The following is a 20,766-nucleotide window of genomic DNA, read 5'->3' as shown; positions in this document are numbered from 1 at the left end:
TTCAGGAAGTCGCAAGCTAATAGATAAAGCAGAAGTGTTGGACAGAATCTGTTTGGATTTTAATAAAGTCTATGATAGATTTCCTCCCAAAAACTGGAGGAATTAAGTAGTCATTGGGTGAGAAGTTATGTTCCGTAATGGATTTGGAACTGGGTAAGAGATTAAAACAAGAATGTAATAGTATTCAGAATGGAAGGAGGCTAACACTTAGGGTGCTCCAAGGTTGTGTGGTGTTAAGTTAATGTTTGTGATCTGTGAAAAAGGGTGAACACTGAGGTGGTAAAATTCAGCGCTATCCCTAAACAGCTTAAGGTTGTCAAGACAAGTTTGTGAACACAAAAGGATAACCTAGCAGAAATAGAAAAGGTCTATAGAAAGACAGTGAAAATAATTATACATTCTCAGGTTAGAGGGAAAAGATTTAGTGCTGCTTAGAAAGCAGAAAAATGATAAAAGGGAATGTGACAGAAATATATGAACTAATAAATGGTATAGAGATGGTGAATCAGGTGCTGTTGTTTACCATTTCTCATAATGAACAGCTCAGCCTAACAAATAAAAAGGCAACAGAAGTAAAACTGATTACGATTTTTTTTTATCTTGTGGAACTCACTTTCACAGGATATCACTGAGTGGAAGAGCTTAAGTTTCCACTCTGGTGTTTCTTGCATGTTTTGCTAAAACATCTGATATAGGACATTGACATCCAGGATACTGGACTAAGATGGACCATTAGTCTGATTCTGTATGAATTCTTGTGTCCTAGTTTACTGGTCCTTTTGAGGCATAAGGGAAGGTGGGAGACTTATGATATGACAAAAGCTGTTAGCTCCATTGAGAGGCCTTCAAAGTAAGGGTGTCTTGTATGCCTTACTGGGAAACCACCTTGTAAAAATGTCCTTGTGAGCACAACTGATGGACTTTGTAATTCCTCAAGATAGATGAGGTGGGTGGGCAGGGCTTTCCATTTAGCTCTGTACTTTGGATTCTGGTTAATTTGTGACTTTCTCCATGAAGAAGGAACTTGGGTGTCAAACCAAACTTCAGGTTACTATGGGTGACAGAAGGACCATCTGGCCCCATCATTCCTCTCTGGTTTGTTCTAAATCTGGTTATGCAGGTTTTTGTTTGTTTTTTGCCAGGACTGTCATTCCCAGTCTCTACTACCTAATCCAATGTACCACAATCTGCTGATATCAGCCCCTTGATTTTAGTAGGCCAGAATAAACCAAGGTTGCGATGACTGCACTGTATAGAGCTGGGCAGCAGTTGTGGGCTCCAGGAGGAGCCCATGTCCTCTGGAGAAAGGAACAATCTCACAATGTATGCAGATCCTGGAGGATTCCTCCCTCAGTAGGGAAGAAGTGAAGAACACTAAAGTCTCCTGTAGCCAGTGGTTGTGAGGTTGGGGAAGCAGGGAGTGATTCTAGAGGTGGGGAACTTATGGTGGAGTAATAGCAAAGCCACAGTTATTACGGTTGTATCAGTTAATTGTTTAACGGGAAAATAAATCATTTAGCAATTATTCTTTATTATTCAAGGAAAAAAAGAAACCTGCAAAATAGTGTAGGAAGGTTTTTTAATTTTCTGTGAAGTTGGAGGTTGTAGGGGAGTAACGTATTTTACAAATATTTTGGAAATAACAGATGATTTTTGAAATTGGGTCTCTAGCATTTCACTTTTTTCAGAACCCATTTGCAAAAATAAATACACATGGTGATCTTGCACTGCACTTCCAGTTTAGATTACTGAATATAGTAGTTACATTTCTCTTTTGGAATTTGAGTGGAGGAAGACTATTTCATAACTGATTTGAGCTGTGCCAATTTGAAAGCACCTCATTAATATGATGACACTGATTGCTAGGCAATAACCTGTGTCTGTATACTGCAGCAGATTTGTCAAATTCCAGTGGCCTCATTCTCTCTAATGTTGACTTCAGCATTGCCAATTTGAAAGCATTGTGTTAACTAATGACAGCATTCTTTCCTTGGTAATATCCTATGTCTCTCACACATGACAGCAGATTCACCAAGTTGCAATGACTGCATTCAGTCTAACGTCAGCATTTCTTCAGAGCTGAACACCTGCTTCAGCTGCTGCTTTTTTTCACTACATTGTCATTCTTCTTTGTAAGACCTGTTTGCTTGTTCACTTCCGTTTATAGTCTCTACACTAAAAAGCTAGCAGATAGTTAATAACAGCCCCACACTTCTCTCTACCTACAGCAACATAAAACATATTCACTCTTATGACTATCCTCCTTCCACAACACATTAACACACAAGACTTCCTAAACTACCATGCAGCCTTAACTGCACATACATACGAGAACTAAAAGTAGATGTCCTTTGGCAATATACTACTGGTTTGGGATTTCTTTGAAGAAATTAGAAGACCATATATCATCTTCTGTGCATGCGAGAATTAGAACTGTACAGCAGTTTATACAAGGAGACGTATGTTTAAATGCTGATCTGTTTTCTTCGGAGAAGTGCAAATGTGGGAATACATATACTAGCCATGAGTGTGTCCTGCATTTCAGACTTTTAAAAAAGGTTCCTGCCCCAAAGAGCTCACAAAGGATGCGTGTGTTAAAATTAAACACAGGTTAGCTGTCGTGGTCACTCTGGGATCCCTCTGAGGGCTGATTTCCTGATCAGCTGGCATTTTTCTAAAGCTGATGTATCCTTTTTGTGCTACACAAGTGTTTAACATGACCTAGCTAGCATGTTTTAAATAGTGTTTTTAAAGTGTAGTGTGTTCCTAGTCTAGACATGGCAATACCAAATAAAAAGGGTTCTGGGTGTGGGGGAAGGACTCACTCACTCCGCAGATTCCTTAGTTAGTTCTGGGGTTAAGCGAACCTGTTACCTTAGTTTGATTCTTAGCTCCTTGCTGCTTTGTTTAACCCTTGTTAAGTCAAGTTCCAGATAGCAGACAGAATGGTGCTGCTTGCACCGGTCACTTCCAAGTCCTTTCTGAGAACCCATTCATGCTAGCTAGGCTTGATTACTCTAGTGCTTAAGAACTCAAGTTATTGTGTGGCTGGCCCCTGGTCTGAATATATGGCCAAGTGCCATGGCAGGCTCTAGCATTTCAAATGTAGGGACTCAAGGCTGGTCCAAGCAGGGGTTTGGAGATAGGACGTGTTTTCACATGTTCTGTTCTAGCGTGCTGTTCCTGTTTCAGCTTCCTGCAGTCTCCTATGTGCTTGAGCCATGGCTGCAGTAAACCTTGTGGCTGAAGGAGCAGATTTTTTCTTCCAGGGAGACAACTGATCTGTTTGCAGCAAGACTGGAAAACCAGCTGACTGTATCCAACAACTTAACTTTCTCTGTCCTGAGACAGAGGAAGCAGGGCTGTGCTTGGGGGCACCTGCTGGGGAGGGTGCAGGCTCTGAGGTCGTGTTAGGAGCTGTGCTTTCTGAGATTTCCTCTGATGTAGTTGGATAGCTGATCCCACCGTGAATTGGATGGAGCCACATCTGCTCAGTCACACCTGCTGCTATGGTGTGCTTGAGTCGCAGAGGTAGTGATCACTCTTGGGCATGTTTCTCACATGCTAAAGAGTGCCACCTCCATGCTTTGCTCTGGCCCCTTGCGCAAGAGCATACTTACTTTTGACTCTCTCCCATACGGCTGCGCCAGACAATTTCCACCAGCCTCTCTGTGCTCTGGGATTCCCTGTCTCCTCCTTTGGAGAACTAAGCAGGGATTATCTGTCACACTTGGATTGGCATATGTCCCAAACCACTCCCTAGGATTTTCAGGTGGGGGGATTTGGACAGTCTGCAGTCCATCTTAGTCTTCCACTTCATGAATTCACTGTGTTGGGTGACTGCTGTTTTAAATCCATGCTCAGATGCACCATGCTAGGACCAAGGGGCAAACTACCATTTAAATCCAGCTACAGCTTCCAGCAGCATGTTTTGGGGGAATATCCCTTCTCCACCCAACCCCCTTCCCTCTTCAGTCGAATTACCTTAGTGGTGTTAGAATACTCAAAGCACCATCTATACTGGGCACCACTGGAGCCAAAGGAGTAACAGGCCATTTCTAGTACTCATGCCATAAGGTCAGGTTCCACTTAAGCCTTTTGGATCTTTAAAACTCTGTATAGAGAGCCTGGATTAACCCTGCATTGGTGAGTGCACTGAGCCAGGCAGAAAGCATTGACTGGTCTCCTCCTGCCCATCTGCCATGCTGACTGGCCTCTGCAGCCCTGTCTGCTTGCAATGGAAGCCTTTGATTTTTGGACTCTATTTCTGGGGGCCACTGAGGCCCCCCTCTCCCAGAGAGGGGACTGCTCTTTAATTTAGTTTCTCAGCTCGGGCATCTTTCTGACTCCCTGAGGCCTGCTGCCAACAGAGCTCTCCTTGTTTACCCAACTCTGAGGAATCGGTTTACAAGCCTCACAAATACCCTTTTCACCTTTCCCATCAGAAAACACCTCCCGAAACAATGAGGAAATTGGATGCTGCCACCTGATAGCTCCCAAGGAACCTGCAGAGCAAGGAATTCACTCAGCAAACAGACTTCTGTATGTGCCCTGCAAGAAGAACCGCAGCGAAACCTGCCTTTGTACTCTGGCCATTGAGGGCCAGCTGGCTGGCGTACTGAGACATTCAGTGGCCCAGCACGGGAGAGGCTTTGTGGGGGGCAGTAACAAGTTCTATCCAAAAATCAACTCCAGGGCCTTAGAGTAAATAATCCTCCTGCTAACGATGCAAGTAAATACCATGAATGCTCCCATCCTGATGTATTTTTGAAAACTTGTGCAACTTGCTGTGCCCCGTAAAGATTTCTTGAACTGAAATGACTTGCCCCATCTTTCCCACGACCAAGAAAAGATCCTTAGCACAGACTGAAACAGCTGCTATCTCCAGTTAATGACTAACTCCATTACCTGACTGTAAAATTAAAACTAGACATCCCTTGTGGTGTGGGGAGAAGGCTGAGCTGGGAGAGGAGCTTCAAGGGAATCTGTGGATGTGAGAGTTGGGGGTGGATCTCTAGTGTGGTGCTGAGGGCAACTGGGAAGGTTTTATCATCAATGATGTACCAGCCTTTGTGGCATAAACTGCAGTGGAATGGGCTCCCACACTGAGCAACTGTCTGACAGTGAACAAACTGGCCCATTGCCCAATACTCCAGCCACAAAAAAGCTGGTATTTGGAGGCAGATGAGGGAGTTATTTAACCATCTCTTGTGGTTGTGAGGCTCCAAGTTCATAAAGGACTTCATTTTTCAAACAAAAGGAGATATAGCCCTGCAAAGCATGATAACAGTTTCATGATTTGCATCAGTTGAGTGTTTGGCTCTTTTTGTAGTAACTGGGATTATTCCAGCTGGTGCCCTCAAAGTGTCCCTCAGGGCAGAAGTTTTTGTGCAGCACCCTGTACTTTTATATTTCCCTATAAATGTTTGCTTCCTCTGAAGTATGCTGGCCCCATGAAAGCCATGCAAAACTACTAAGTTATTTGTGCACCCTCTCTTCACAGTAGAGCTGGCCTAGAGGCCAGCATTTGCTTTAAGTCTGGTTTATGGAACCAAATCTGGTGGGGCCTGTAGGGAGGCTGTTGGTAACTGCATGGCTTTAGAGTGGACAGTCACTCCCAGAACACACTTGTGGGGTGGGAGTGGGAGGAGGAACATAGTGAAGAAGAGACTGCTCTACACCAGTGTTTGCCCACCCCAGCCTGGTTCCTGCTGCCTTCTGCATTGCATCCCAAGATGTAGTGCCCCAGACTACCCCAAAGGGGGCAGTGTGATTTGGGAAGCCATGGGGAAATTAAGGGGGAAATAAGTTGTGAATGGAACGAGAAGATTTCCACTGGTGCTTTGCTGTGTGGAGGAGTGCCAAGAGGAGGAGGACTGTAGCTGAGGACATGCTTCAGTCTTCTGTGGATTCTGCTTTAATTTGCTTGATTGGTCAGAATATCAATCTGGCCACGGTACAAAGAGGCTGTCTGATCAGGGGGATCCTGCATCAAAAAGCCACCCCTTCTTGTAGAGGGATTGCATGCAGTGGGCAATCAGTGTCTGCCCTTCTCTTCACCACCTTGAAATTTGATGGGTGGCTAACAGATCCTGCGTCTTTCCTTCCCCATTTTTCTATGACTCCTTTTTGTTGCAGGGATGAAAGAATTTAGATCTTCTACTAAAGCTAGGGTAATCACACTTTATCTCTGAGCCTGTTCCCCATCTGCAAAATTGGGATATGTACCTTTAAGTGTCTTGAGATGAAAGATGCTGTATGTTAGTAAGAACTGCAGTAAAGGCCTCACTTCCAATGGGCAATCTCCTTAGGCCTCTTTTTAAAGAATTCTATAGTTTCGAATATAACTTTGTTAAGGCAGCCTCTTCTAGGCAGCTTACTTTTATTTGTTTTGCTAGCCCTGGTCCCTTGGATGGCCACTGAAAACAGGTGTGTGTATTTTTTGTGTGTGCACTCTACCTCAAAACAAGAATAACTGAAATTGCCTGCTGGGCTGGCCTGTTCATTGGTTTCCATGGGCTGTTTAAGGAATGCAGCAGCTCAGCAGGTGCAGTGAAAGATTAGCAGTGAAAGGGTTAAGACTACAAGTGCTCTTCGGTATCATTGGCTGGGGTTAGTGGATTCCAGGCTATGTCTCACCGATTCACTACGGGTTTTGTCTGTGAGTGGCCTACCAAGCTCCTGGGTTCCCTTGGTGCTGCAGTTGCATGTGGCAGTGCCTGGCTTTTGTCCTTACCGGTCAGTTTGGGGGATCCAAAGGTAGTAATTCAAAGCAGGGAATGCTGCCAGCTAATTTAAGATTTCACTGTGAAGTCTAATGCAGAGTGCTTGCAAATTCTAAATATGGGAAGATAAAGTTAAAAGCTGCGGTTTTTGGGGGGGAAACTGGATTTAAAAATATTGGGTCTCTGTGCTGGGTCCACTCTCACTGAGAACCCTGTTTTCTGCCCTGGCTTTGCTGACATACAAGACTGTTCTCCAATTGGATGATAGCACTAATGTGCATCAGCATGGATAGGCAGCCAGAGGGTGCTCTTAGGCTTTCCATGCTTGTTGTCGTCTCCTAAGTCTTTCCAATCCAAATGGCACAAGAGAGTGTAACCATGTGGGGAGGAGACATTTGTAGATCACAATCCAGGTCTTTGATTTTTCCATGGGGCCATAAGGTGGGCCCAGTCATATTTCTCGAGCTAGTCTGTACTGATTGGTGCCATCCTGGATGGGTAGGTAGATTAGCACTTCAACCAACTGATCTGTACTCTCCTTGCTACTCTCCTACCCAATTGTAAGCGGGGGAATGATCCCCTTACACAATGCTTTGCCACTTTTACTGTTTTCTCAGGTGCCTATCTTCCATGTCTTAATCTACTTTACCCTAGTACATACTACCTGCATCCGGAAGTGCTTTATTATGGAGGTGCATGTCATGGATCCATAGTTACGGCTGAATTGAGTTGTGCATTTTAACGAAATGAATTCAGTCTTTTTATGTATGAAAAATACCGCTGATCCTCCCTGAGGTTACAGCACATACTCTTAGGGCACAGAATGAATTTTCTGATAATTTACAAGTATCTGGTCATTAGTTTTAGATCAAATTAATTTATAAATGGGTCCTTGGGGAGACTGGGCACCCTGTGTGTCAGATCCCCTCCCCCCCCCAACCCTCCCAAGTGAGCTTACTAGAATAATGCACTCTTCAAATGTCACATGGTTAAAACTCACTACCACATTCTGTATAGGCCACATATGAATTTCTTTAGGGCTAATAGTACATTTTTTTTCCTGCTGTTCACAACTGAAAAACTTCAGCAGAGCATGAAGAATAACTTTATTTCAGAGAATTACATGAGGAACTGACCTCTTCCAAAATGTCTGCCATTTGCTATTCTCAGCAGAATGGAGACCACAAGCTACCCCTTAACAAATGTAGTTCCCACAGTTTGCCTGCTTTTCTCTGCCTCGTTATAGATTAGGAGCCGCCATCTTCCCTGAAAGCAGCTTGGGGAACTGCTATTGAAACAATAAGAGTTGGTGGCCATTTTGGAAAAGGGCATCTTAACTGACAGCAACCTGTGGTCTCAGTTTTTTTGAGAACAATAGAAGTTGGCAGCCATTTTGAAAGTGTTCAGTTCTTTGTGAATTTCTCTGAAGATTTTCAGTCTTTGCTTGAGAGAGAATTCTGTTATGAAAAAAGTCAACAAATTCCCATTATTCCTACTTATTTAATTTTCATCAAAGCTATGTGGAAGCTTAGCTTTGCAAAGCAAATGGAGAGGGGTGAAGGTTTGGGGAAATATGAGAGGAGCAGAAAGGAGAGGAAAAGTGAATGCATGTGCATATAGGCATGTGGGGGACAGAACATGAGGCAAAACGGGTATACTTGGTGCTTGGTAGCTGTCTGATGCTGCAAAGCAGATGTAAACCCAGTTTCTGTGGCCACTATGGTTTGGCTGATTTACATTGCTTGAGTGAAACAGAGCAGCTACAACAGGGGTGGGCAACCTATGCTCCATGAACCGGATCTGGCCCGCCAGCTGTTTTAGTCGGGCCCTCAAGCTCCCGCTGGGGAGCGGGGCTTAGGGCTTGCCCCTCTCCAGCGCTGCAGCTGGGGAGCAGGGTCAGAGACTGCTCCATGCGGCCCCTGGAAGCAGCAACATGGCCCCCCTCTGGCTCCTATGCATAGGGGCAGCCAGGGGACTCCGCTCTGCACGCTGCCCCTGAAGCTCCCATTGGCCGGGAACCAGGGTCAGTGGGAGCTGCAGGGGCGGTGCCTGCGGACGGGGCAGTGTGCAGAGCCTCCTGGCTGCCTCTCCACATAGGAGCCAGAGAAGGGACATGTTGCTGCTTCTGGGAGCTGCTTGAGGTAAGTGCTGCCTGGAGCCTGCACCCCTGAGCCTCCCCCTGTGCCCCGCCCTCCAAGCCCCTCAATCCCAGCCTGGAGCACCCTCCTGCACCCCAAACCTCTCATCCCATGCCCCAAACCCCTGCACCAGCCCTGATCCCCCCCTTCCTGCCCTCCAAACCCCTTCATCCCAGCCTGGAGCACCCCCATACACCCCAAACTCCTCATCCCCAACCCAGAGCCCCCACGCCTGCACCCCCAACCCAGAGTCCCCTCCCACGCCCTGAACTCCTAATTTCTGGCCCCGCCCTGGAGCCTGCACCCTCAACCAGAGCCCGCACCCCAACCCCAATTTTGTGAGCATTCATGGCCCACCATACAATTTCTATTCCCAGATGTGGACCTCTAGCACCTCTGAGCTAGAGCAAAGTGGTGGATCTGGATATAGCTCTGAAAGGTGAAAATCTTAAGTGTTCAGGTACATACTGTATGTTTTCAATCATTAGAAATATCACATGGTTTAATTAGTAATTTCACATATGAACAGCAAATATGAAACTCAGAGAATGTCACTTAAGAAATTCCTAGCTAAAAGCTATGCTAAGACTGAGTGTGTATGTAAGTACTTCAGGGTATATTCATTACAATGGTATTGCGATTATCCTCAATAAATTAAAAGTTAAGGTTCAAACTATCTTAGAAATCCAATCACGTTGAGGTATGGGATGCAGTTAGGGCACCCAAAAAACCTAAACTCTGTCCTATAGTGACATGGAGGAAATATAAAAATCAAAGGTAATGTCTTCATAACTCAGTTTAACTTGTTTGAGACCACACCCTGTTACACCTTCATCATAATTATACGGTTATTGCATGGTGCCATTTGGGTAGATAGGGTATTGTTGAGGGGCTTTGTGTCACTGCAAAGACCCCTCTGAAGAAGGAGTTACGCTGGGGTCCCACTGAGGTGGGAAATATGTAGCGTTCTTCGTCCTTTGTCCCAAAACCAAGATGTCTGCTTTGCTTTGTCTGTAGCTTCCTGTTTGGAATCTTTTGGTTAGGAAGGAGCCGGCAGAGGCTGAAGCAGGGAATTTGAGTCACTCGGAGTTATCTCGCCAGAAAATGTGAGTCAGACTAGCTTTGGAGAGGTGGGTGTTAGATCCTGCTTCCTCCTGGGGTGGAAACCTGTGTGTGTTCAAGTGTTTACTTGTTGGACCAAATGTGCACACCCGTGGCCTGTCACAGGGTGGGTAAAGAAGGGGCAGTTCTGTACAAGATGTAAGCATGTTCAGGGGATTGCCTCAGAGCTCAGATGGTGGGTGGGCAAGCCTTTATCACTTGCAGCACCTTGGAAAAAGCATTCTGGCTAGCAGACAAGTGGCATAGCTGTGAGGTGACCCCTCTGAGGGCCAGATCTAGCTTACCTTCCAGCAGCTCTGATGAGTTGGAACACAGCTGCATCATTCACTGCATGCCTTGTGAGGCGCTGGAAACTCTAATGAAATAGCCATTTTCCCCACCTTCTTTTCTTCTCAGTATTTGCAGTTTACAGTGACAGAGCTCAGTCACTTAGGTGTTAAGTTTCTTGCCCTTTTAAGCTTACTGTGACTCTTTTGTTCTAGGAGTCATAGCTTTTATTAAATTTCATTACTTCCCCACAGCTTACCTGGTAAAAGTGCGTCAGCTAAACTGATATGTGCTGTCGGTATTGGAATCAGACAGGTGAGAGAACCTCAGTAGCTAACAAGTTCCCAGTAGCTTAACTCTAGGGCCCCCATAAGGCCCATGGGAAGTCAGCCACCCACTGGAACTCTGACTGGGCAGGTTAAGTTCCAGCTGCTGCGGAGCTCTAGCTGCTGGGAAGAGTTTGGGCAGATACAGATGCAATGCAAATTACTGAATCAAATTCTATGGAGTGGCTCTTATCAAAAGTAAATGTCCCTGCTGCCCCATAGCCTCACCCTGTTTTGTTGGGCTAGTTGAGGGGGAGAGGGGGAAGGGAGGGCAATGGCAATTAGAATCCGGGCACTCCAGTCTCTGAAGCAGTAGATGCAGGTGAGATCTGTTTTGGCTGTCTTTTGCCTTAACTGCAGCTGGAATGTAACTTGGAATCTTCGCCAAGAGTGTGTGGGCTCAGACTCCACCTTTCCTGCCTGCCTCCTCTAAGCTTGGCTTGTAAATCCTCTCTGTGGAGCTCATGTGATGGGAATTTTGAAGACCAGGCTGCTGGCTCTGGCTTCAGCCCTTTGGCTTCTTGCTAAGACTTGTTTGAGAGCCACAGAGCAGGTTGATCTTGTATGTCTGATCTTGTTTCTTTGACGCCTGTAGTTTTGACTTGTGCAAATCTCTTTGGGATGGAGGAGGGGAGAATAGAATCTGGGCATATACTCAGTGATGTCTTCTGGTTAGCAATTTGGTGGGGGAAGGAATTGATTAAATCTGGGAGGGGCAGGAGAAATGAATGGAGTTGTAGCCCATCTGGGAGCTCTATCCAATTCTCAGAGCACCCAGATTACATCAGTGGAGTCATGGCTTCACAGCAGAGAAAAATTTTGATTAATATATGTTCCTAGGTTATCGTCCATCAAGAAGAGATTATGCTGCTTATGCTAAGTAGATGTCCTGCCCCTCCCCTCTCTGTTGCCCCAATTCTCTAATTGCTGTTTAAAATTCAGCTGAGTAATTGCCCTGTAATAATGGAGCCTGAGTGTTAGCCACATTGCCTTCCTTCCTTTTGCTTGGTAATGGCCTACCTTCCAGCCCTGAATAGCTTTTACCCTCCTTGCCATTTTCTGTCCAATCCTCCCTAGGACATACTGCGAGTTTAGGACTTTGAGGCAACTGCTGTGTTGGCAGGAGGCACCCTGCTGAATTAGAGCTCTTCTTCCCTTCCCTATTCAGCAATAAAAATTCCATTAGTAGTGAGGGTGTGGGAGGGAGCTCTTCACACTCACCAGTTCTCATCCCCCCCCCGGCACTTAATCCTCCTCCTCTAAATGAAACCCGGTGGCAGAACCACATCTTCCCAGTCATGGAAATCTGGACAAGGTACTCTTCCCTTCACCCAGCAGGCTCTCTGTGTTCTGCTCCTGGGCGCAAAGAGCACCGTCTTTACAGTACTCCACTCCATGAAGAGAGCAAGTGGTCCCAGCAGCAACAATGTAGTTCTCTCCTAGGCTAACCACTGTGCTACCCATATTGTGGCATATCGAGATTTGGGAGTGGCGAGAGATTGAGACTTCTCCCTGGCAGCTGTGAGAGACTGTTCAGGAACGTTAGAGTGAGGAGAATGAGGGACTGTCACCTGAGTCTCCATTTAAAAATAGACTGGACCGATCCCTGGATAATGTACTATAGGCAGCAAACCGGCAGTGACCCTGGCATTGGGGACACGTGTCTGAATGTGGGGGTGGAAGGGAACCTTCAGATAATGGCAGTTTCCGCCCTCACTGCAGGCATTTGTCATGAGAAGGAAAACTCGTTTCATCATAAAAAATGTTTTGTGGCATGGAAATGGTGGGAGTTCCACCTGGGGCAAGTTCTAGGTTTCCCTCCAGGAGGGAGGGGGACACAGTTCTGGTCAGGATGAAATTTGTGAATATTGCCCCAGCCAAGCAGAAACTTGTAGCTGCCCTGGTGCACAATGTGGAGCTTCCCTGCTCATCTGCATCCAAATAGGGCACATGAATCTAATCTCTTATTCTCTTTCCTCTCTAGATTCATGGCTGGTAAAGGGCTGGTCATCTACCCGGAGATCGGGGACAAACTGGACATTATCTGTCCCAAGGCGGAGCTTTCCAGACCTTATGAATACTACAAGCTGTACCTGGTGAAACGGGAGCAGGCAGAGTCCTGCAGCACTGTCATGGATCCCAATGTGCTGGTGACTTGCAACCGGCCAGAGAAGGAGATCCGCTTCACCATCAAGTTCCAGGAGTTCAGCCCCAACTACATGGGCCTGGAGTTCCAGAGGCAGCAGGACTACTTCATCACATGTGAGTCCTCCCCCTCCTCTTCCTCATTACCTCAGCTTACAGCTGTCTTTCCATGTACTTTCAATGGCCTGATGTTTGTTCCCCCATTAAACTCCCTTGTAGTAGCTTTCTGGACCAATGCTAGGGCATGTCTTCACTTCACCACAAGAGGGCATACTTCATTGTCTTGCTTAGAGGATCAAGAGGAGGCTTTCAGACACGTTTAGTACGTAGGGACGTGTTTCTGATTTGGGCCCTGCTCATGGCTGACACATATGGAAACTGTCCTTGCCCCTGTCCTGTGGGAGATCAAGGAGAGGGGAACAGTGGTGAGGAGTGGATTGTAAGCTGCCTCTTGGGTTAGTGTATGGTTCTTATCCTGCCAGTGTGCTGTGTGATTAAGTACCCCTCATCTTCCCTCCACCCCCCTCAAAAAAACACAGCACACCCTTGTTTAGTTAAAGGGGCAGGGCGTATTTTCTCAAATTACAAATGGACCATGGAGGGGAAAGAGCCATGTTCAGTGACTTCTTTTCAGCCTCCTTGGAGCATGTGTGTTCAGTGATCTCTGTGGGGCAGGAAAGAGGTTAATGTGTGAGACCTTTTTTTAAGGGCTTGTTCTGGAAGTAGGAAGAACTTTGTAATTAATGGATCTCAGGATAACAGTGAGAAATTGGCCCAGTGTAGGAAGCAGCTGTTCAGTTTCCCTTCTGGACAGAAGTTAAAATTAAGCATGTTGGCTGCTTGGAGCTGCCCTTGTTGAAATTAACCACAAAGTTGCCTGGAGAAGCAGCCCTTGACAAAGGATCTTGGCATTTAAACAAAACATACTTACAACATTACTGATACTGCCTTAGTTTTAACATTGTTTCATTGTTTCATAAAAGATGTCCAGGGGAAAGGACTGTGGTTTTCCAAAGCCTGGAGGTCCTCACAGACTCAGGAAAGTGACCATGTTGGATGTGTCCATCTGATCATGCCTCTTCATTGCTGTTAGAAGAAGGAGACACCCCTACTCCTGTATAGATAGGACTCTTTTTGATCTGCCCTAAAGAAGGGGAAGGGTTTCTTTCCATATGTTGACCTTTTTTGTATGCAAGGGCGCTGCAGTCACCTCATCTCCTGCAGTCAGTTTGGTCATGTTGGGGGTTCAGTGTGCTGTGTCTGCAATCTGTTAGCTAGGCTTCTCTTTCTTCTTTCTTTTCTCCTGTGGATTCCCCTGAACCTTGCTGTTTCCACTCGACTTGGCACACTGCACTATAACCCAATAGCAAGAAAGCAGGAAAAGGGCACAGCAGCCCCGCCACAACTCATCTGTCACCTCATGCATCGTTGGCTCCCCGTTTGCTTGCTTGCTGTCACATGCTGCTAACTTGCCAATCAGCAGCCTGGACCAAAGGTCAGCCTGTGGTGCCAGAGTCGAGCTCAGAGACATGTAATTGGGCACATCTTATTCAGCAATCTATTTTAGCCCCCATATCTCATCTTGGCAGTCGGGTGGGGACGGAGTCTACCAGAGCAACATTAACTGTATGCTACAAGTACAGCAATTGCCTGGTTACAGTGCCTGCCTTTGTGGTAGTTGCTTACAGGCTCTTCGTGGGGCTGTGCTGCTCATCTTAGCTAGCCAGATCCAAATCTTCCTGGAGAGTCTGCATTTGCTTTGGGTTAAACTGAACAGAACCTGGTGCCCAGAGAGCAGTAGAGATGGGCTCAGGTTACAAGATTCAGAGCCAGATACAGATTTTCAGACAAATCCACTTTTGAGACTGTATGAATCTAGACTTTGGCTTGGGCCCATCTTGAATTCTTGGTGGGAGCAGAGGCTGGTGTTGGAACTTACAGAAAGTTGGCACTGTTGATGTGACTAGCAAGCAGAAACTGAACTGGTCATCTGAATGTGCAGAGTGTGATGTCTTTGCAGCCGTGGTTTGTGCTGGGAGGGCCTGAAACAATTCATTTACAACCAGCTCATTATGGTTTATTTTTCAAGAACAATTCAAAGTTAGGGGTGGAAGAAACCAGATGTTGGCAAGTCAGCGTCACCAGTTTTTGTTTTGTTTTTACCTGCCTTCCTCAATCTCTCCTGAGAATGGGGGGTCAGAGAATCTACCCCTGCCACGCCCCATTGTTGGGTAGATCAGCTGATGTCTCCCAGCTCAGCACTACACTTGTTTGGTGAGGCCTAAGGTTTGGGAGTCAGTGATGAGACTCAGTTGCTCCTCTTTTCCGTTGTTATAAGGGTGCCAAGAGGAGTCAAGGGGTTTTGGCAACAATGATAGAAACAGCTTTAAAACAGGGTGTTCTTGGTATGGGGGTGGCAGTGTTGAGAGTTGTCCTTCCTAATTTTTCCAACAGCAGAGTAGCCTGCCACTTGACTCCCGGACTAATCTTCATCTTCACTTCCAGCTGCAGGTTCTAGGCTGGGATTGTGGTTCCATTGTCTTACCCTAAGTTAACTCCCCTACCCACCCAATCACACATGCACATGCTGTATACACATGCTTCTTAATTCCCAACCACCACTTGCTTCTGCAGGATGTAGTTAGAGCCTTGAATGGAGAATCGAAAGCTCATTCCTGGGGCCTCCATCATGTGCAGCCAGCCATTGCTGCCGCATGCTATCAAGGGCCCAAACACAGATTGCCCCCTCCAGCATGGCAGCTGTCAATCTCAGCTAGATCACACCTCAGTCCTTTCCACAGCTTCTCAGCCAAAGGAAGATCTGATTGAGCTGCAAGTTTCCCTGCAGTGGGCAAAAGAGGGGGGAGTTGAGAGGGCTAAATGCAAAGGAACGAGTCAGCCTTTCATATCCCGAGCAAACATCTTGAAGCACTTGGTCACTGGTTTTTCCATGTTAAGGGTCACTGCAGGTCAAGTTCAAGCAGAAGTCGACTCTTCAAACTAATGAGGATTGAAAGCAGGGGTCCTAACCGGGGCCTCTGTGTTACCCCCCATGGGACATCAGGGATTCTTGTACCAAAGCTGACTCAAGCAGTTCAGAGCAAGAAAGCCACCAACCTCTGTAATTGGTGGGGGCGGGTGGGGGGAAGACTGAATGACAATTCATGCACCAGAACAAGCCCCTCTAGCTCAGAGGTTCTCAAACTGGGGGTCAGAACCTCTCATGGGGGTCGTGAGGTTCTTACATGGTGGGTCATGAGCTGTCAGCCTCCAACCCAAACCTTGCTTTGCCTCCAGCATTTATAATAGTGTTATAAATGAAAAACACTTTTAAAATATATATTTAAGGGGGGAGGGTTGCACTCAGAGGTCTGCTATGTGACGGATCACCAGTACAAAAGTTTGAGAATCACTGCTCACTGGTTCCCAAACTTTTTAGTACTGCAGTTCCTTTACAGATCTTTTAAAACGTGATAGCTCCCCAGAACCAATGCTGTTACTTAACTGACTTGGGACATTCGATCCAAGTGTTCAGGACAGTAGAGTCAAGAGGGACATTAGCGTTCTGTTGACTTTTCAATTGTATTCAACTATATACAATTTAATTATATAATCCAGTCTAATCCAGGTGTCTAAAACTATAATTTGAAAATATGAATTGTTTGGCATGTTCAGGCACAGTTTAAGATTTTTAGTGAGAACTGGCCTGTCTCGAACTGCACAGTAGAGCAGTGTTTGTTTGAATCTCTTAATGGTGCCAGAGTTTCCAAGTTTAAATGATTTCTGAGTTTCGCTTTCACAGAAATTGTTGCTGAAAATAGAGACTCTCGGAGATAACTGGAAGTGAATGAAAGCAGCACTTCATGGATTTATCACTGAGTTCATCTTACTCTCCTTTAATGTAAATCCAGAATTCCTGATTTTTTTTAAATTTGAAAATGTGGTCTTCCATGTGTGATCATTTGGTAATTCTAAGATTTTTTTGAGCCAAAATACTTAATCTTGAAATGGAATCAGCTGTTACCAAGAACGGTTTTCAAATCCAATTGGCATCTGAAGGTTCATGTTCAACCCCAGGAAAATATTCAGCAAAATGGGAGTACAGTCCAAGCAAATTAGTTTAACATTTGGCCTTTAATAGCATTTTGATCGCTTTTACCTTGTTCTTTTTTAAAAGTCTGATAACAGTGAAAACATCTTGGTAACTCGTTTTTCAATGTGGCATCTCCAGAAACAAAATTTCTTCATTAATCCCCTGATTTTTCTCTTTGATATCTAATGTGTTTGTATTCTGACCTGAACACGTTAGGTTTGCCAGTCAAGTCCACCAGCTCACATCATCCTGAAGTCCACACTTCACATGTAACCTTCAAAGCTTGTTTTCCCTAGCAGGAAAATCCTGATTTTTGTCATGCAATTCAAAGGCGCCTTGTAACACTTTTCCATGTGACAACCATCTGACTTCACTGTGAAACAAAAGCTAAGTGTGGTCAGAGTCCATCTCTTTGCACAGCATATTAAAACATATTCCGTGCCCAGGATTTTACAAAATTGACAGTTTTATAACAATGTTGAGGGCCTTGTGTACGTCAAACTGCAGCTTCTTTGATGCCAAAGCTTGGTGATGAGTCATGCAGTATGTCCAAATTTTTTTTTTTTTTTCCGTTTATCAAACTGAAGTTTATTAGTAGCCTAGATGGCATGACAGGAATTTTATGATCGTGGTCTCTCTTTCTTGCCTTTGTACAAGGCTAAGAGAGAAACATTGGCTACTTTGACAACCTTGAAGCGGACACCAGGAATATCACCAACAGCGTGACCTTTCCGACCAAAGCCAGCAACTAGAACTTCATCATTTTCCTCAATGAAGTTCAAGCAACCGTCATTAGGAACAAAGGCTGTTATTTTCTTGCCGTTCTTGATCAGCTGAACTCTGACACATTTCCTGATGGCAGAATTGTCCAAATTGCTGCTGGTGCCACTTCTTTACTCACGCTGCAACCTCACTGTTCTTTCTGGTCACAGCTGCCCCACAGATGTGGCATAGTTAAGACCTTCGTCCACTACAAATTTGAAGATCTTTAATATTTCCCAAACAGTGTTTCAGTTGGCCTTTCTTTGCAAAATAAACATTTTTAAGCTATTGTACCTGCTTTGACAAATCTCACATAACGCAGAAGCTAAGCCATGTTGGCTAAGTCTGTGGATTCATTCAATAAAATATTTACTCTTCTTAACTTACTCTATCAGCTGGTCCTGGGCACTTTTTGCAAGGTCATCAGTGCATCAATGGAATTATTGTTTGACACAGGAATGTTTTTTAGTGCCATTGTTGCTTGTTACCCAGTCATAATTTTACGTCAGTTGGTGATAGAAGTAGATGGATCTCACAGACAGTGTGTACTTATTTGTATTTTGCAATTCACAAGGTCACAGTGTAAGATGCTTTTAAAGAACAGTTGCTTTTTCAGATCTGACTTTTTTTTTCTTTTCTTTTTTCCTGCTTTAATTCTTTTCCTTTCTGAAGGAAAACACTGCAGTTCTTATTTACAAATTCTGGATGTTTGATTTCTAAATGTCTCTCAATTTCTCTGGCCTCATACTTTCTTTCACTAACCCTTGAAAAGAAATCGCACATTGTGGTTGTAGACTTTTTGCCATAATATTGAGAAGCGAAAATCCAAATATAACACAGCTATCGTGCTGTCTATTTTTTCCCCCTTTTCTGTTTAACTTCATTAAAGTCATCTTCAGTCAATTGTTTGTTACCTGTAGGCTTAGCACTTGGTAAAAATTGTTCTATTATAAAGATAAGATGCACTGTCTCTCCCTAAGCCTCCTTCCCCTATCTGCTAGAGCAGGTGTTGCTGCTGCTGCTGCTGCTGCTGGCATCAGGAGCCTCCCTGTGTCCTCTGCTTTAGCAGGGAGCTTTCAGTACAGAGATTTCCCACCAACTGTTTCCCCCAGCGGGAAGTCTTCCTGCTGAAGGCCCCCTGCAGGGGCAGAGACCGCAGAGAGGTTCCCAGTGCCAGCAGCAGCATAAGACGCAGACACACAGGTAAGACGCGGGTGATTTTTAAGCCTAGTTTAATACTCTTAATTAGAAAAAAACAAACAAAATGATTACATTTTTTCCTGAGATGCTCATGGCTGCCCCAGGGAGCCATGTCTTAGTTTGGGAAGCACTGCGCTAGCTTAACATCTTGTACTCCCAGAATCGGAATTGATAAATGCTTTGATTTCCATTCTGTGCTACTGATCCTTTCCAAACTCTCAAAGGAAAATGCTCTTGCTCTTGACACTCCCAGATTAATGAGAGGAAACCAGAGAGTGGGGGTGGATCATATATTTTTTCCCCTCTCCTTTTTGGGGGGAGGAAAATGAAGATGTTTGAGCTTCTGGATTTCACAAGTTCAAGGAATTTACTTGGTGTTTCATATCACAGAAGCGCGTTGCTTAAATCTTTTGCCTTTAGCTCTGAATGGCTTTTTTTCCCCCCACAAACGGTGATGGAAAAGTGTGCTGTAAAAAGAAAAATAAAGTGTTCATGAAGGAGGAATGACTTTGAGCTTGTCTGCCATCATGCAGGCAAGATCCGCCTTGGCTTTGCCAACACATCTGTATCACTCCAGCTCTTCCAGACCTGGGCCCCTCTGCAGCTCTGCCAGAATCCCTCAGTCCTGACCTGTTGCATCACCTGTTGCTATGTACAGTCTGCTGTTTTCATAATCTGAGCACATACATCAGTCAGGAATTAGGCTCAGGGTGTTAAACTGATTTAATTTTGACCTAACTGGAGTCTTACACAAAATTTGAATCATGTATCAAAGAAAAAACTGTCTCATCCCGCTTTTTACCAATGTCTGGGATGGCCTCAGAGACCTTTATAAAATCAGGCTTTACCTGTAAGTGCAAGTGGTAAATATAGCTTCCTGACTTCTTGATCTGTTGTTGCATATCCCAGTAACTTGCATCTGCTACGAGAGCTTTCTTGCAATAGAGGAATGTTGGGGAGCGTGGGAATTGGGGCTTTGCCTTTCAGTGGAAGTGAGATTTTTGCCAGTGCCTCAGAATCCTGTTTAAAGGGCCTTCGCTTAATATGCTATTTCCCCTGCTCCAAGAGCCCCTAGCAGGGGAGTTAAGGAATCTGGGAGAGCCCTAAGCCTGACACCCCCTCTGGCCCCAAGACCATTTCTGACTTTAATTTCTCTTGACTTCTCCAATCTTTGAAGCAGCCTCCTCGGCTCCAAGATTGTGTCTGCTGTGAACTGACCTTTGGCCCCTGGGTGGGCTGAAGATGCTCCTGTGATCTGGCTGTACCTTCTGCCGAGAAACCCCAGGAACTCACTCTGCCAAGGAATAAAATAGCCAAAAAAACAAAGTCAAAAGTCTCCCATGCAGACCACCCACATGTTGTCTCTTATTTTTTTTTTCTTTCAAACTTGCCTTGAGACACAAAAGGTTTTTTCTTCCTTTTCATTTACTGGCGGCTTTAAGCCTTAGGGAAGCTGTGTTCAAACGGAAAGGAGCATGGACAGCAGCATGACGTGGGCTGCCCAGGCACTGGCTTCCCAAGGCCAGCTGGAAAATCCTCGCCATTGGAGCGAGATAGCTTCCTGGGGTTCATCCTCATTCAGTGGCTGCTCCCCCTTCTTTTCCCCCCTCACAGCCGCATTGGATATGCCAAGCTTCGTTTAGGGCCACTTTCATCATCTGGGGGCTCTGCCTAGCCCTGAGCTTAGACTGCTTAGCAATCCAAAAGGCCTTTGAAAGCTAACATAACCTCTCTCCATCCCCTCGACTCCCAGCGCCAAGCTCTTGAATGCCATTTTAAGGCTTTCATTAAAAGCATCTTTTCTCTAAGGGTTAGGCAGAGAAGAAGATTCCTCTCCTAATCCTTTTCTGCAAGAATAAGGCATGAGAACCCTCGTCTGTGTGTCCACACTTTGGCCAAAGTCTCCTTGGGGCTGCAACAGGAGAGTAGTACCTTGAGCTGAGCATCTTGGGCCCAGCCTATAGCACTGGAGCCTTGAGAACAAACAT

The 20,766-nt window shown here is 45.3% G+C and overlaps 1 protein-coding gene across 3 annotated transcripts in view; it reads left to right on the top strand.

The window, feature by feature from the left end:
- Positions 1-20,766, top strand: part of EFNB1 (ephrin B1) — a 133,555-nt gene that overhangs the window by 68,262 nt on the left and 44,527 nt on the right. For 2 of the 3 annotated variants that reach the window (XM_045030485.1, XM_045030483.1), the window contains one exon: positions 12,563-12,840. In XM_045030485.1, coding sequence (XP_044886420.1) covers positions 12,567-12,840 — 274 coding nt within the window. In that variant the 5' untranslated portion in view covers positions 12,563-12,566. Of the gene's footprint in view, positions 1-9,880; positions 9,970-10,506; positions 10,568-12,562; positions 12,841-20,766 lie in introns of those variants that run through there. The other variant, XM_045030484.1, reaches the window with a different exon arrangement.

Source organism: Mauremys mutica, chromosome 9, assembly GCF_020497125.1.
Source record: "Mauremys mutica isolate MM-2020 ecotype Southern chromosome 9, ASM2049712v1, whole genome shotgun sequence".
Lineage (NCBI taxonomy): Eukaryota > Metazoa > Chordata > Testudines > Geoemydidae > Mauremys > Mauremys mutica.
The sequence above is the reverse complement of the archived record's forward strand: the minus strand, read 5'-3'. Positions and strand labels throughout refer to the sequence as shown.